Raw genomic sequence first — 17,699 nt, 5'->3', positions numbered from 1 at the left:
TCAATAGTTTATTTATCAACAAATCATACTAACAGTTATTTAAACCCAAGATGCCAAGATGAAGAAAAAATTGAGGCACTAATGCCAAATCAAACATATAATGCTCGTAGAGTTGAAATAAAGGAATTAAGAAATAGGGAAAGAAGGCCATAGGATTCAGTGTATACATCATGCATTTAGCACAAAAGGAGTAGTCAAATTTGTACAGATTCATCAAAAGATGAAATCGTATAATGCATAGAGGTGAATTAGATGAAAACTATGAAAACTGTTCAAAAAGGCTTACTTAAAAAAATAAAAGGACAATAACAAGCAAAGATAATTTTTTTTTGATAATAGGGATTGAATATACAATTATACATAGGATTCCTTTGTCATAAATTATTGCCAAACTTCCTCTTATAACAATAGAGATAGAGGTGATGCATGATTTAAGACTATTGTGATTTCACTTTAACACAAAACAACAATTGTGACAACTTTAATTTAAAGAATCTGATACAGAACAAAAGCCTTAATGGATCTGATACAAATTTTGATGCAGGAATTTTAAAAACTCAGCATTTAGTTAAGGTTCTTGAATAGGGTTTTGATGTTTAAGGGTTTAGGTAGGTTAGGTAATAAAAAATTTGGATCTTGAATGAGTCTGATGATTGTTTGCCTGTTCAGTGTTAAAACAGTGACTAGAACAAGATACAGATAAGGATAAAGTATTTAAACACTATGCACAGTATTTAAACAAAACAATCATTGCACAGTATTTAATTTTTACACACTATGCACATTATTTAAACAAAACAATCACATTACATGTATAATGTCATCATTGCAGCATATAAAAGACAACAAAATTCTCATCTTTATTATTAAATTTACTACTTTTGAGTAAGTTTCAGAGAATGAACTTTGCCAACAGACACGGACAAAAATCATCTTTCACCATCATCATCCAAAAATCTTTACTTGAAGCTAAAATTCATGAACCCAGAAACACAGAGATCACAGGAAACTGTAAATGAGCACGACCCATATAAACAGGAAACTGTAAATGAATTAGGAAGACGTAGGTAGCCATTGATTGGAGTTAGAGTTGTTTATATGCGCTCTACATGTGCACACACACAAGATTGAAAGCCCAAAACACCCACACAAAAAAAAAAATTGCTTCGTATGTGTGAAAAAGAGATTTCCAAATGACTTTTTCTAAACCAACAAGATGCATGCAAGGCTAATCTAGATCAGTAGTGATACACAAAACAAGAGAAAGAGAAGAGCAACGTACCTGTAATCAACGGCGGCGGTGAGGGTTCGACAAAAGCACCATGGAGAGTGAGAGTGTGACAGAAAGTGTAGAGGGAGAGTGACGGCCGAAGGAGACTAACAGAGAGTGAGACTGATGGCAGAGAGAGGGAGAGTATACATTAGAGAGTGAACAGTTTCTGAGGCGTTAGGGTTTGAAATGGTTAAGGAAAACATGTTAAGAAAACTCAATTTACACGTTACCGAGTTATGTATGCATACACGACCATTTTTTAATTGGAAAAAGCCACGTCTGCTTTGCCAGCGTGGCACAAATCTCATACCAAACTCGACTATAATAACATCGAGTTTTTCAATAAATATCGACTTTGGTATTGTCAGGTTACAAAATAGGGGCATTTTCCTAATTAGTTTGGGAAAGGGGGCAAAAAGCTGCTATTTTTGCCCGAAAAGGACATTTGGCAATTTTGTCCCCAAAACAGAACTATGGTTGGAGTAGATGTTCAAATTTCTTGAAACTTGGCTAAAATACTTTTACCCACTACAAAAAATCTTGACTTGTTTCGGCCCACTTTTATTGAGGGTTCACTACTAATTGTTTTAGGGCTTTTCATACAAAAAATTGGGAACTTTTATGATTGAATTTTTTTTTTTTTTTTTTTTTAAGGAGTAAAGTATCATATTTAATGAGAATTTAACTACACACAGCTATATTTTTTAGGCCTAACTTTTATTACATGGTTTATAATATACATTGAGAAACTTTAATCAAACTAAGAAACATAATGATAGTTAAGAACAATGGCGGTTCTAGGAATTTTATTTAGGGTGATCACCAAGAAATTTAAATTATACAAAATCTAATAAAGCAATAAATTGAATATTTGCTATAATTGCGAGTTGAGTCACTAAGGAGAGCAAAATTGTTATGATTGTAAAGCTAGAAAGAGTAAAACTATCATCACCATCAAAGAGAACTCACAGCCACAATATTTTTCTTAGTACCATTTTTTAAGGAAAAATGAAATTAGAGTTTATTTTATATGATAGGTTGTGATGGGGACATATTTTTATATAATTGGCATATCCTTTGACAAAACGCACTTTACTTGTATTTGGGTAAAAGTAAGTAGGTTCAAGATGATCATTACAAGTGGTTAAATTGAAGACATGAAGACTACTCAAGAACTGCTTAAGAAAAGTACAATCTATAGGTCTCGATATCTCATCGACAGAAGCTCGATCTGTCGAGAATCATTAAAGCTCGACAGATGTCTCGATCGTTTGAGCTTATGGGTTTTCAAATTATAGCCAGCAATGTTTTTATTCTAAAAGGCCATTTGTTTATGGGTTTGTATAATCCTTATTGGACTAGGAAAGCTCAAGGTTTGTGTAAATCTATTTGGAATAGGAGAGCCCATTAAGCTCTTATTTAAATGAGGTAGGAAAAGAAAAACCTAACCCTAGAGAGTTTCATAAGATTTTCTTTTTGAAACCCTAGCCTCCTCCTACAGAAGAAAGAGTTCTTGTTGCGTTTCTTGTACGCCTTTGGGTTCTGTAACCAAGCAAAGTCTTTTGCACCAACATTGAAGATCTTATTGGTGTTTCTATGTGAAGTTGTTGCAAATCAACTACAACAATCAAAGGGTTGTTGTGAAGTTAGTCACGTACTGGGATTCGAGCAAAGGAGTAAGCGGCATACTGGGATCCGTGCATCAAATTAGTTAGTCACGTACTTGAGAGCCGTGCATCAAAAGGGGAAATTGTCACTATAGAACAAGTCCAATTGGGTATTGGGGTAATGGTTCAACTGTAGGTTGGTAAGGTACTTGAGATTCCTTTACCTGTAACTGCTTGTTGTGATAATAGTGGAGTTTCAAGAGTAGTGACCTGAAAATCACCCGATGGGGTTTTTGCCGTTAGGTTTTCCCCATTCGTAAACAAATCACCCGTGTCATTTAATTTTCGCTGCATATTTAGTTATTTGGTGATTTGTTTGTGCTACCACGCGTTTGCATGTTAATTAACTTAATTAATATACTTGGCTAAATTAATTGGTTAATTAATCACAAGGGGTCAATACGTTTTGGCCTATCAGGTTGAACAGTATTTGTTGTTGTTTGGTTATATTTGTTGTTATTTGGGCTAATATTTTATCATTGTTATTTAACATTTTTTTTTAAAATTTATAATAAGGATTAAGGATTATGTTTGGGGGGCAGAAATATTTTTGGAGTAATGCTATGTTTGGGCTAATATTTATTGTTGTTATTTGTGGTGAAATTATTGTAAAAATGTTGTAAATGTAACATTACTCTTATTTTTGTTGAAACCAAATTTTTATAATTCTCAAGTCAAAGTATTTAACATTTTTATTAGGGTAGTCACAATAGATTAGTTTAACATATAATATTTTTTTAGCAAGTGTATATATACATTTTTTTGAAAGTTAGACACAAGTCAGGGTGGTCCTATGATCACCCTGGCTTGCATGTGGAGCCGCTAATGGTTGAGAATATTGTAGTTCAATTGGTTGACATTTCATTGGTGTTTCTAATGAAAACATCCGGTTCAATCCTTCCACTCCCAATTATCAGTGTATAAAAAAAAGAAAAAAAAAATAATGATAGAGAGTTACAAAGGAAAAAAAAAAAAAAAACTAAATAAAAGTCAAAATATGTATACAAATCATAATTTAACTATTAATAGGTTTTACTGCACTTTTTGATACTATTAAAAATTTTTCAATTTAGCTAAATAAGCTGTTCCTATATGGACAATAATAATAATTTTAATTTTCTCGAGATTGACTCCTTGATTGCAGTTGAAAACCAATCTGTAGGAATGTTGTTGCTAAATTTCAAGAGGGTTGTCACTGAATGGGAACAATAGCACTAATTGGTTGACCCCCTTGGCTCCTGCGTCAACAAGTAGAGCACCATGGTCCCCGCCCCTGACATGCAGAGCACAGACACTTGATCAAGCTTAATTTGAAGCAGTTTTGCGAGTAGACATTGACCAATGGGGAGCGTCTTACACACAAAAAATTGTCATAGAAAATGCTTAGTCGACCAACGGTACAAACATTCAAAGCAAACCTTCATACACGCAAAGCAATTATACTGGACAATATCATAGACTAGCATTCGTTTTTGTTTGACGTTGGATCCAAGTTAGCGAGACCAATCTTTACGCTTAGACCAATGACGGTGTTTTTTTTTTGGAAGGGGAATTAGCATTTATCTATTCATCAAAATTGAGTCCTGATACACAGATTCCACAGCAACTTGAGGCACCTCCTCCATCCAATACATGTCCTCATTTATCCCTCTAGCAAACTTAGCTAACACATGAGCTACCCGGTTCCCATCCCTTCTAACACAACTGATAGATACCCCCCTTAACCCACAAAGAATACAATGGATATCAGCTATTACATTACCAAGCATAGAAAAGTTCCTGGTTGACGCAGAAACAGCTCTCATAACGTTGATATTATCTCCTTCTACTATCAGCTCCGAGAAGCCCACATCAACAGCAAATTCCACTGCCTTCCTGCACGCTAGTGTCTCAGCTTCCTCACTGCATGAAACCGGTGGTCCCCTAGCAGCCATTGCAGCCATTACTTCTCCTTGGTTGTTCCGTATCACCGCACCAAATCCAGAACTGTTCTGCTCGTCAAATATTGCTGCATCGAAGTTCAGTTTGAACCATGACTGATCAGGTGGGCGCCAAATATTTCCATCAACTTGCATCGGAACCGCTAGGTGTTGTTGAACTTGCTGAAATTCTTCTAAAAATTCTGCAGCACGTTTGTTCAGCCAACCAGGGTCCTTGATTTTTCCTCCATGCACAATATAGTTTCTTTGGTTCCAAATAACCCAAGCTTGTGTCAAGAACAGCTCCACTTCCTCAGTATTCAGTCTGTCAAGCAAGTACTTAAATAACTAAACCATGTCGTGTTGACCGAGGGTGCATTTCTGAAATCTGATCCGACTCCCAGCCCACACATCCTGGGCAGCAGGGCGTTCCCAAAACACATGAAGCTCAGTCTCTGGAAACCGAGAACAAATTGGACATTCACTTTCACGGACAATTTTCTTTTTCACTAAATTAACCCGTGTAGGCAATATCCCATGAAAGACTCTCCACCCAAAAATCTTTATCTTGTTTGGCACTCTCATCTTCCACAAGGCTTTCCATACCTGCTGCATATCACCTCTACTAGAGCATTCAGCCCACCCTTCATGCTTAATAACCTCACGTGCCACATGATACCCAGACTTGACAGAATAACCACCATTCCTAGTATGCACCCAAAAAATGGAATCACCAACCTGTCTTCGGCTTAGAGGAATTCTGCAAATAGCATCCACATCCTCCCTATGAAAAATTGTACTCATCAAATCTCTTTTCCACTGGTGCAAGTCTTGATCAATCAACTCAGATACAAACCAGTCATCTACATCTACATCTTCATTGACCGAATGAAGAACCCTGTTAGCTGGATAGTTTGGAATCCACCTGTCAGATTTAATTTTAATGGATGACCCGTCACCAACTCACCAACAACACCCAGCCTTTAAGATAGGTAGAGCTGCCACAATACTCCTCCATACATAGGAACAATTAGGCGACTCCACAGCATCTAAGAAGTGAGATCTAGGAAAGTATCGGGCTGAGAAGCACTTGTAAAATAACGACTCCTTTTCTTGCATCAATCTCCATCCTTGCTTGGCGAGCATAGCTAAGTTGAAAGCTCTTAAATCTCTAAAGCCCATACCACCCTTATTCTTTGCATCAGTCAGTTTATTCCAACTTTTCCAGTGGATCTTCCTCTCATCTCCCACTTGCCCCCACCAAAACTTTGCACACATAGAATTTAGCTCCTCACATAATTTTATTGGGAGTTGGAACACACCCATAGTGTAGGTCGGAATAGATTGAGCCACCACTTTGATGAGCACTTCCTTTCCAGCCCTAGATAACATCATGCCTTTCCATCCTTGTAATTTTTTCCACACCCGATCCTTAACATAGGAGAAAGTCTGGTACTTTGCCTGCCCAATGAGTGTAGGCAGCCCCAAATATGTCTCAAATCTATCCACCTCCTTTACCCCCAAAGTTTCTTTAATTTCTTCCTTCTTCTCACAAGGAGTATTAGTACTAAAAAGCATTGAGGATTTCTCCAAATTTATACTCTGACCTGAAGCCTTTGCATAAACCTGAAGAATATCCGCAATCTCCTCAGCTTCATCATTACTTGCCCTGCAAAATAATAAAGAATCATCTGCAAACAATAGGTTAGAAATTTGAGGAGCTCTTCTACATATGGCCACACCATGAATTCTTCCTTCCAATTCGGCCTTGGCTAGCAGAGAAGTAAAACCCTCTGCACATACGAGAAACAGATATGGGGAAAGAGGGTCTCCTTGACGAATTCCTCTGGATGGTTGAATATGCCCATACGGTGTGCCATTAATGAGGACAGAAAAAGTTGATGTAGTCATACACCCCATCACTTTACTTATCCACCCTTCCGGAAAACCCAACCTCTGCATAATACCCTGTAAAAAAGGCCACTCAACCCTGTCATAAGCCTTACTGATATCTAGTTTCAGTGCTAAGGACCCCTTTTTTCCTTTCCTCCTATTTTGCATCGTATGTAGAGTCTCATAGGCCACTAGAACATGATCTGTGATAAGACGCCCAGGCACAAATGCACTTTGGGTGGGAGAAATAATCTGAGGAAGGACCTGCTTCAATCTATTAGCCAGAACCTTTGAAATAATTGTATAAATGACATTACATAGGCTGATAGGTCTAAATTCAGTCATCTTTTCAGGATTTTTCACTTTAGGTATAAGGACAATATTAGTATGGTTAATGACAGGAACCATAGTGCCATTATTCAAAAAATCTAACACAGTAGAAATAACACTATCACCCACAATATTCCAAAATTTTTGATAGAATAAAGCATTCATACCATCGGGTCCAGGGGCTTTTGTTGGACCCATTTGGAACAAATCTACTCTGATCTCTTCTGCATTAAACTCACTAGACAAAATGTTTTGCATATCAGGGGTTACCTTACAAGGGACTGCCTCAAGGCATTCATCCATCTGATCACACGGTCTTGCACTGAACAACTCCTCAAAATAATCTGATGCCACTTTGGATATATCCTCCATATCATCCACCCATTGGTTGTGAATATCCCTGATCCCTTGAATATGGTTCCGTCTCCGCCGTTGAGATGCTTTAGAGTGAAAGAATTTTGTATTCTTATCACCATGCTTTAACCAAGAGATCCTGGATCTCTGAGCCCAATACATCTCTTGCTTGAGTAGCAATTCATCCAACCGTTTACTTATGCCCAAAAATTCTCCTCTATTTTCAGGTGTAAAATCATCGACAATTAGCCCCTCAATCCATTTCTGTAAGCTTTTAATCTTCTCCACATTCGGATCAGTTTTAGTTGACCCCCAAGCTAACAATTCATCACCACAGCACCTTATTTTTTCTTTAACTGAATCCAAACCAGCCTCTTCTACCCCAACCCGGTTCCAAGCTTTCTTAATCACATCTTCACAATCCTCCCACAAAAGCCAAGACTCCTCAAATTTGAATTTTTGGACATTCCTGCCTCTTTTTTGACCGAAGCTTCTAATTTGAAGAAGAATAGGCAGGTGGTCGGAAGCATGGGAAGATAAATGTGTAACGGTGTTGAATTGAGTGTTCTAATAATATTAATGTGTAATGGAGAATATTTTTTTATGTAAAATCGCACACAAAATTATTATTGATAAAATTGAGGAGATTGCGACCGAGCTACACAGTCTCCCTCAAAAGACTCTTCAGAGGATGTATGAGGGGGACTTGAATTAAAGGCTTCTGTTGTGGAAGATGCTGCGGTATCTGATAGGCATTTAAAGCACGTGTTTATTTTTGAACACATGTCATAATCTTAACGTGTCCAGTGCACTACATGTACTGAACCTAAACTTCACCCATTTAGAGTGTGCTTGGGAATGGATGAAACTCACAGCTTATTAGAGGTTTTTAATTTATTTTTGCTACTATGTATATGTCTTATTGCATTTTTTAGTATTATTTATGGGTCTTATTGTATTATTTAAGTAGCTTTTAGTTTTTTTTTTAAATTTTTTTTTTTATAGTACTTTTAGTAAAAAGTTTTCAATTTCAGCTAAATAAGTTATTTTCAAACGAACCCTTAGCCTATTGCCCATGTAATTCTATAAACGAAACCCATGTTCTCTGTTACAAATCCCTAATTAGCAATATCATGAAGAAAAAAAAAATCCCCAATTTTTTCTTACAATTATTTATATACATCACCAACACTCCACTCTGCCATTAGTCACCACATCATCTTCTTGCCTTGAGTGGCCTTCGACAATGGTTGCTACCTTACAAAGCTTCTAGCTAGGTGATCCTCTCCCTTTTGGCCAACCTGTCACCCTGCCATGCATGATGTTGTTCGCTCCAATTTCTAAACCACTTGATTGAATTGGTGACTACTAGTATCTCTCTCTTTGTGATGTATCCTAGGGTTTACTGAGAGTATGACAAATATTAACTGAAAAAAAAAAAAAAAAAAAATCTAGGACCACAATATTTTGCACCACAACTCTGATGTGGCAAATATTAAGTAGTGGGAAAAAACTGATGGATTTATTTGAAAGTAAAAAGCAATCAATCACAGTTTGCCACATAAGATATTTGTGAAAAATTGTGCAGTATATCTTGTGTTCTTAAAAAAATTAACATTGAATAAAAAAAAACAAAACAAACAAAGAATGGTAGTATTGATTATTGAAAGTTCAATATGAGTATAAAACACCCTTGAACGTTTAGACCCCAAAATATAAAAATACCAATTCAAGCTTTATATCAAACAATTAATGTGCGAAACATGATAATAAGCCAATAACAGAATTGATAGACAATCTAAGCCAAATATAAACACATCCACAACAGTAAATATAAGGCAAAGATAAAGGGAAGAACGATGCAAACACATGGACAACACACGATGTGTTATCGAAGAGGAAACTGAAGTCCTCGGCGTAAAACCTCTCCGCCGCCCTCCAAGCGGTGATAAAATTCACTAAAGAATGTAGTTGAGATACATGAACAGCAGAAGACCCTCCAAGCCTAATCTACCCAGGTACCTAAGCCCTCCAAACTTCTTGCTCCAACGAGGTTACGCCGAACCTATTTCTTCTTTAGCTTCTCGGATTCCGCTACTTGACTATAGCATCAACTAATGTATATTGGTTCCTTCCAAACTATTTCCCTCAGCACTAAATAGACCTTCTCACAGATGTGGGTGTGGTGAGATAAGGATTTGGTAAAAGACCTCTCAAGGGTATGACAATGGAGAGGAAGAAAGTAGAGGAATTTGTATTGTTTCTTAGATGAAGATTGGAGATGAGGCAATCTTGTTTTTCTCTAGGGTTTTCTCTCACAAAATTCTCTCTAGAAGCTCTCTACATTTAGTGGGTATAATGGTTTATATATAGTGAGGTGATATGAGAATACGAAGAGACACATTTTTGCCAAACAGGGTAAATTGGCAGCTTGGTCTCACGGCTTGTCCAAGTCACGAAATCAAGTCGCGACGTAATGGCCTGGCCAGCTTGGGACTTTTATCCTGTAGTGCGACAGTTGGCGCGACCCTTCAGCTTCCCTGCATGCATCTCACGTGCCTGAAGTTGGCGACTTGCAGCCGCGAGCCACCCGCGAGTCCTAGCCGTGAAGGTCTGCTTCTTTGCACATACTTGAGCTTTTCTTCACAATTTCTCACACACTACCCTTACAATAATCCCACCTAAATACAGGGTTACTAAGTGCTTAAATTACAAGCAAATTGGCACGGAATAAAGCCAACACGATGGTTGATAATTTTCAACCTTACAATTATTTTTATGGTTTTTTTTTAATGTTGATTATCTTTATGTTTACGTAATATTATAATAAATTATTTTAAAGAAAAGTTAGAAAATATTATATAATGTTGTTACTTTTTTATTTTTTATTTTTTAATTCAATGGTCGGAGATGAGGGATTTGATATCTGGATGTTTACGTTAAAAACACGAGGAGGTGTTAACTAATTGAGTTACAGGACTTTTAACTAATAATGTTATTACTTGAATCTTGATAGCTGAAATATTTTAGGCCTAATCCTAAATGTAAGAACAATCCCTAGGGTTTGGGCTAGCTATAAAAACACCTCATGAGTTTCAATTTTCCTTAAAATTCCTTGAGGTTTCTATATCTACCAAATTAATCCTTATAACTAACTTTTGTTAGCTTTTTTGAATAAAAAAATCACATAACCATCATATGACTAGAGATGCGATTCAATTGAAGAATTTTTTTTTTTTTTTTTAAATGTGACAATGAGATAGTCACATAATTATTCTTTTCTTAAGAACTAAAAAAACTTAACCCATAAAAGACTATAAGGAATAAAATAAAATCAATAAAAATTTGATAACCAAATTAAAAATTAATATGATCAAAATATAGAAATCACAAAGTGTTTTTACCTTATTTATTTCTTTAAAAATTGTGTTATATTTTTTTGAGAACAGGTAACGATATCCTAATTGCACTGATTTAATAAATATTTTTTAAAAAATTATTAAAAGAAAACTAATTTTCTTACAATTTTTTTATATTTTTCATAAAAATTGTATTAAAATGATTCATATTTGAAGTTATATTTGAAAACTTAAATTTAGATTTAGATTTGAATTTTAAATAAAATAAATTTAAAATGTCTTTGCTTTTCATATCCATTGATTTTTGATATAATTTCAAATTTAATAATTTTAAAATCAATAAAAACCCTCAATCTTTTAAAACCATCGAACAAGATTTTTAGATTTTTAATCCTGGAATCCAAATTCAAAGGCATTAGTCAATGGGTCCAATTTAGTTAGGCCTCCAAAAATTGAATGATTCTAGGACTGACGGTTAGAATGGTAGTGGACCTACTAAAGTCTCGGTTGCTTTTTTCACCCGTCACCCATGTTTGACTCTTTGGCCACTCATCTTCTTCTTCTAAGGGAAGGTTATGATGTGTCACACATATCCACATACTGACAGTCTGACATATACACACGGACACTCTACTTTTCTCTCTCTATCTTTCACGCACACCCCACTTTTTCTTTCTCTGCATAGATCTTTCAAATTTCAATGGAAAATTGGCACCGAATCAAACGTAATATTATAGGGGTCGGTTAATGTGTGTCCTAAGAGTACATATTAAACTATTTATTTTTGGAAAAAAAATTTCGGAAATTAAAAAAGTTGTTAATAATTTTTTAATTTCTGAGAATTTTTTTTCCAAAAATGAAAATTATTGTATGCCCTTAAGACACACATTAACAAAAATCATATTATAGAGACCCTTCAAGATGGGGGTACCACGCACTTTGTTGATGGCTTCGATGATAGGACAACCTACCTAACTCATTAATGGAAAAAGAGAATAGTACTACCTTTTGCAGCCACCCATTGGGCTTTGTAGTTCGCATTTCTCTCTCTCTCGTTTGAACTTGGAGACTCGTTTTCCTTTCCTTTCTTTGCACAGATCTTTCAAGTTTCAATGGAAAATTGGCACCGAATCAGACGTAATATTATAGGAGTTCGGTTAATGTGTGTCATAGGAGTACGCATTAAGTTATTTATTTTTGGAAACATTTTTTCGAAAATTAAAAAAGTTGTTAATACGTTTTCAATTTCCAAAATTTTTTTTTCAAAAATAAAAATTATTGTATGCTCTTAGGGCACACATTAGCAAAATTCATATTATAGAGACCCTTCAGGGTGGGGGTACCACGCACTGTTGATGGCTTTGATGATAGAACAGCCTACCTAACTCATTAATGGAAAAAGAGAATAGTACTACATTTTGTAGCCACCCATTGGGCTTTGTAGTTCGCATTTCTCTCTCTCTCGTCTGAACTTGGAGACTCGTTTTCCTTTCCTTTCCATCGCTCTCGCTCGTAAGTGTTGTGTGTACCGTGTACGTGACGTTTTTTCTCTTTAGGCTTTCAAACTGTGGAAAGAAAGGTAGAGTGATGAATGTGAAAGAGAAGAAAATTTAATAAAGATGTTATAGTGACTGTGTACACATTAGCAAAATTCATATTATAGAGACGCTTCAGGGTGGGGGTACCACGCACTGTTGATGGCTTCGATGATAGAACAGCCTACCTAACTCATTAATGGAAAAAGAGAATAGTACTACATTTTGTAGCCACCCATTGGGCTTTGTAGTTCGCATTTCTCTCTCTCTCGTCTGAACTTGGAGACTCGTTTTCCTTTCCTTTCCATCGCTCTCGCTCGTAAGTGTTGTGTGTACCGTGTACGTGACGTTTTTTCTCTTTAGGCTTTCAGAATGTGGAAAGAAAGGTAGAGTGATGAATGTGAAAGAGAAGAAAATTTAATAAAGATGTTATAGTGACTGTGTACACATTAGCAAAATTCATATTATAGAGACCCTTCATGGTGGGGGTACCACGCACTGTTGATGGCTTCGATGATAGAACAGCCTCCCTAACTCATTAATGGAAAAAGAGAATAGTACTACATTTTGTAGCCACCCATTGGGCTTTGTAGTTTGCATTTCTCTCTCTCGTCTGAACTTGGAGACTCGTTTTCCTTTCCTTTCCATCGCTCTCGCTCGTAAGTGTTGTGTGTACCGTGTACGTGACGTTTTTTCTCTTTAGGCTTTCAGAATGTGGAAAGAAAGGTAGAGTGATGAATGTGAAAGAGAAGAAAATTTAATAAAGATGTTATAGTGACTGTGTACACATTAGCAAAATTCATATTATAGAGACCCTTCAGGGTGGGGGTACCATGCACTGTTGATGGCTTCGATGATAGAACAGCCTACCTAACTCATTAATGGAAAAAGAGAATAGTATTACATTTTGTAGCCACCCGTTGGGCTTTGTAGTTTGCATTTCTCTCTCTCTCGTCTGAACTTGGAGACTCATTTTCCTTTCCTTTCCATCGCTCTCGCTCGTATGTGTTGTGTGTACCGTGTACGTGACGTTTTTTCTCTTTAGGCTTTCAGACTCTGGAAAGAAAGGTAGAGTGATGAATGTGAAAGAGAAGAAAAATTAATAAAGATGGTATAGTGACTGTGTATACGGAGTGGAGATCAATGGGACCCATCTATGATCAACGGTAGCATTATTCTTCGTTTTTAGAACTTGCTACCGTTTGAATCCCATCAAAAAAAGAAAAAAATGAAAATTTCTAAAATTGAAAATTCTACATCACACGACTTGGCGTAAATCTATCTATAAATTCCTTACACCTGTGCCAATAATATCTTCATCAACCCATGCTTGCAGCAAACACACATGCAATATCCCTCTCCATCTCGAGTTTAATTTTGTAATAACAGACAGTTACCAAAGTCATGGCATTCAGAGTCTTGTTCTGTAGCCATGTAGTTTTGTCGATTTCCCTACTCCATTTTGCTACTTTTGCTTCCTCCACAACTCCTTCTGTGGCTGCTACAGCTGAAGAAGGCAAAGCATTTTATAAGGAAGCAGAAGCTCTTCTAAACTGGAAAGCCAGTCTTGACAACCAAAACAAATCTCTCCTATCTTCGTGGGTTGGAGACCGCCCATGCATTAATTGGGTTGGAATTACTTGCGATGACTTGGAGTTGGGTGTCACTCGCCTAAACCTGTCAAGTTTTGCTTTGAAAGGTACGCTTTACAACCTTAATTTCTCATCCTTTCCCAACCTCCTTACTATTGATCTATCAAAAAACTCGTTTTATGGGACCATTCCTTACAGTATTGGCAACCTTTCCAATCTGACCCATCTTGACTTGGCTGACAATAATCTTTCTGGCACCATTACTCCCAGGATTGGTAACCTTTCCAAACTCCTGCTTCTTCATCTGTCTCGCAATAATATCTCGGGAAGAATTCCACCCGAGATACGCCAATTAACAAGTCTTCAAAATTTTTTGTTTTCCACTAATAAGCTCAATGGTTCCATCCCTCAAGAAATAGGAGCATTGAGAGAATTAATTTTTCTTGCTTTAGATGGAAATAGTCTCATGGGCCCCATCCCAGCTTCTATGGGAAACTTGAGCAATTTATTTTTTCTTCAGATTCACCGCAACAAACTTGCGGGATCTCTTCCTCCTGAAATAGGAAAGTTGGGCAATTTATCCTTTCTGAACCTTCAAAACAATGAACTTTCGGGATCTATTCCTCGAGAAATTGGAAAGTTGGGCAACTTAACTTTGCTATTCCTTTTGCAAAACAGTTTTTCTGGTTCCATACCCCGACAAGTTGGAATGATGAGATCTCTCACTCAACTTGATTTGTCATCTAATTTTCTCAGTGGTCCAATTCCCCCTTCCATTGGAAACTTGAGCGAGTTACAACAACTTTACCTTTATTCCAACAGTCTTTCTGGTTCCATACCTGAGGAATTAGGATTGCTTAAACATCTGTGGGTAGTTCAATTACCAAGTAATAGACTCACTGGTCCAATCCCTGATTCCATTGGAAATTTGGTTGAATTGTCTGATCTTACACTTTATCAAAACAACCTTTCTGGATCAATTCCAACCACAATTGGAAATTTGACCAAGCTTACCGTTTTATCTTTGCTCATGAACGAACTAAGTGGTTCTGTTCCACTCGAAATGAATAATCTTACCAATTTCATAAAATTGGAACTAAGTGTCAACAATTTTACTGGGCCATTGCCTAAACGGATATGCCAAGCTGGAGCACTACAACATTTTGCTGCCGTTGATAACCATTTTACAGGCCCTATCCCAGAAAGCTTGAAAAATTGTAGTAGCCTTGTTCGAGTTAGGCTTGATGGAAACCAACTAACCGGAAATATAGCTGAAGATTTTAGCATTCATCCGAACTTGATTTATATCGATTTGAGTGGTAATAATCTATATGGTGAACTTTCATCGCAGTGGGGGCAGTGCCATAACTTGACAAGCCTAAAAATCTCCAACAACAACATTTCTGGTAGGATACCACCTGAACTTGGTGAGGCAAATATGCTACATGTCCTTGATCTCTCTTCAAACCATCTAATGGAAGATATTCCAAAGGAATTGGGGCGCCTAAAGTTATTGCTCGAACTTCTTTTGAACGACAACAAACTTTCAGGTAACATTCCTTCAGAAATTGGAATGCTATCTGATTTAACACATTTTAATTTGGCAGCAAACAATCTCAGTGGCTTAATCGCCAAAGAACTTGGACAATGCTCAAAATTGTTGTTCCTGAATCTGAGTAGAAATATACTCCATGGAAGCATTCCTTCTGATATAGGAAGCCTGCAGTCTCTTCAAAGTCTTGATTTTAGTCATAATTTGCTGGTAGGAGATATACCACAACAGCTTGGAGGCATGAAACAGTTGGAAACAATGAATCTCTCTCACAATAATCTCTCTGGTTCCATCCCATCCACATTTGGTGATAGTGCAAGCTTGACATCCATTGATATATCCTACAATGAGTTAGAGGGTCCTATTCCTAACATCACGGCCTTCCGCAAGGCTCCAATCGCAGCACTGAAAAATAACAAAGGCTTGTGTGGTAATGTTACTGGTTTGAAGGCTTGCCCAAAAATGATTCCTAATCCTCCATCTAAGAGGCACAACCAATTTTTGGTAATAATTTTAATCTCTCTTCTGGGCACACTGTTTTTTATATTTATCATTGTAGGAGTTTCACTTCTTCTTTGCCAAAGAGTGAAGAAAACAAAAGACAAGCCAAGAGAAGTGCATAACGATAATCTTTTTGCAATATGGAGTTATGATGGGAAAATGGTCTACCAAAACATTATTGAAGCTACAGAAGAATTCGACTCCAAATATTGCATTGGAGTGGGAGGTTTTGGAAGTGTTTACAAAGCTGAGTTGCAAGCAAGCCAAGTTGTTGCTGTGAAGAAACTTCACCAACTACCTGATGGCGAGATATCCAATCAAAAAGCCTTTGTGAGCGAGATTCGTGCCTTAACAGAAATAAGACATCGTAACATCGTAAAGTTGTACGGTTTTTGTTCGCATCCAAAACACTCTCTTTTGGTTTATGAGTTTTTGGAAGGAGGAAGCTTGGTGAAGTTATTAAATAGTGAGGAGGGAGCAAAAACATTTGATTGGATTAAGAGAGCCAATGTGGTAAAAGGAGTGGCAAATGCTTTATCTTATATGCACCATGATTGCTCACTTCCTATAATTCATCGTGATATATCAAGTAAGAATGTTCTATTGGATCTAGAATATGAGGCTTACATCTCTGACTTTGGCACTGCTAGGCTTTTGAAGCCCGATTCATCCAACTGGACGTCACTTGCAGGCACCTATGGATACATGGCTCCAGGTTAGTTTCTTTGTTGTTGTCTATAGCATAAAAAGTTTTCTAAGCTTATGTAGGGAGCACCCAATATCATAGTGTAAAATTTTTTCCAAGCTTAAGTTAGGAGAACATCTATCATGGCCGACATGGACACCAAACAACCAATTTCCCAAGTTATTACAACCTATTTTAGAATAAAAATTTAATTATTTTTATTTTAGCTAACTGCTTTTCAAAACACCCATAACTAATTATTTATTCTATACTATATTTTATTAAAATATTAATTTTCTTAAAATTTCTCTCTCTCTTCACTCACAATAATTACCAACCAAATATTGAATAAAATAATAAAATGAATGAGCAACAGTTCCTCTTAAATTTGGACAAGCACTATAGCAATATCTTATTTTGTCACATGGATTCATAACCAGATGAGGGTGTTTTTTAAGTTTTATTGGAAAAATTTTAGGCCTTATGAAATTTTAGCAAATCTAAGGCAACTACTCTAAGATTTTCAGCTATTTTCCTTGTTATTACATATTAAAGTTCATACCCAAGTCTATGTACTTATAGAGTAAGCAACTTAACTTTGTTAAAATCGTAGGGCTTGTTTAAAGTTAGTTTAAGATTAATTATTATTTATACCATGATTAGGTCCATGGTAGAAATAAATTCATATAGAAAAAAATGTAGCCACTTGCAAGGTTATTTTGTTCTAGATATAAACCTTTAAATAATTCTAATATATGCTCAATTGTCACTTAATACAAATTTTGCTACATTTTTACCACATAATAGACAAGATATTAGGCCGTAGACTAATCAACTATTATGTTTCGTTCTAGAAATGACTAAAAAGTGCAAAGTCAGTTTTTAAGTTTTTTATTTTTTTATTTTTTATTTATTTTTTGAGGTGAAGTCAGTTTTAAGTTGATGTAAATATAGAAATATATCATATTTAACATGTAGTATGGTATACCTTTGATTCTATAGGTAATAAAATTAAACGAGAAACTAGCCCGTCCCATGC

The 17,699-nt window shown here is 36.2% G+C and overlaps 1 protein-coding gene across 2 annotated transcripts in view; it reads left to right on the top strand.

Moving 5' to 3' along the window:
* The first annotated feature begins 13,506 nt into the window (after positions 1-13,506).
* Positions 13,507-17,699, top strand: part of LOC111988476 (MDIS1-interacting receptor like kinase 2) — a 7,486-nt gene continuing 3,293 nt past the window's right edge. The window contains exon 1 of one of the 2 annotated variants that reach the window (XM_065777144.1): positions 13,507-16,690. In XM_065777144.1, coding sequence (XP_065633216.1) covers positions 13,735-16,690 — 2,956 coding nt within the window. In that variant the 5' untranslated portion in view covers positions 13,507-13,734. The remainder of the gene's footprint in view (positions 16,691-17,699) is intronic. The other variant, XM_024020277.2, reaches the window with a different exon arrangement.

The sequence above is a fragment of the Quercus suber genome, unplaced genomic scaffold (genome assembly GCF_002906115.3).
Source record: "Quercus suber isolate HL8 unplaced genomic scaffold, Cork oak 2.0 scaffold_149, whole genome shotgun sequence".
NCBI lineage: Eukaryota > Viridiplantae > Streptophyta > Magnoliopsida > Fagales > Fagaceae > Quercus > Quercus suber.
This window is presented reverse-complemented; position numbering and strand designations above follow the sequence as displayed.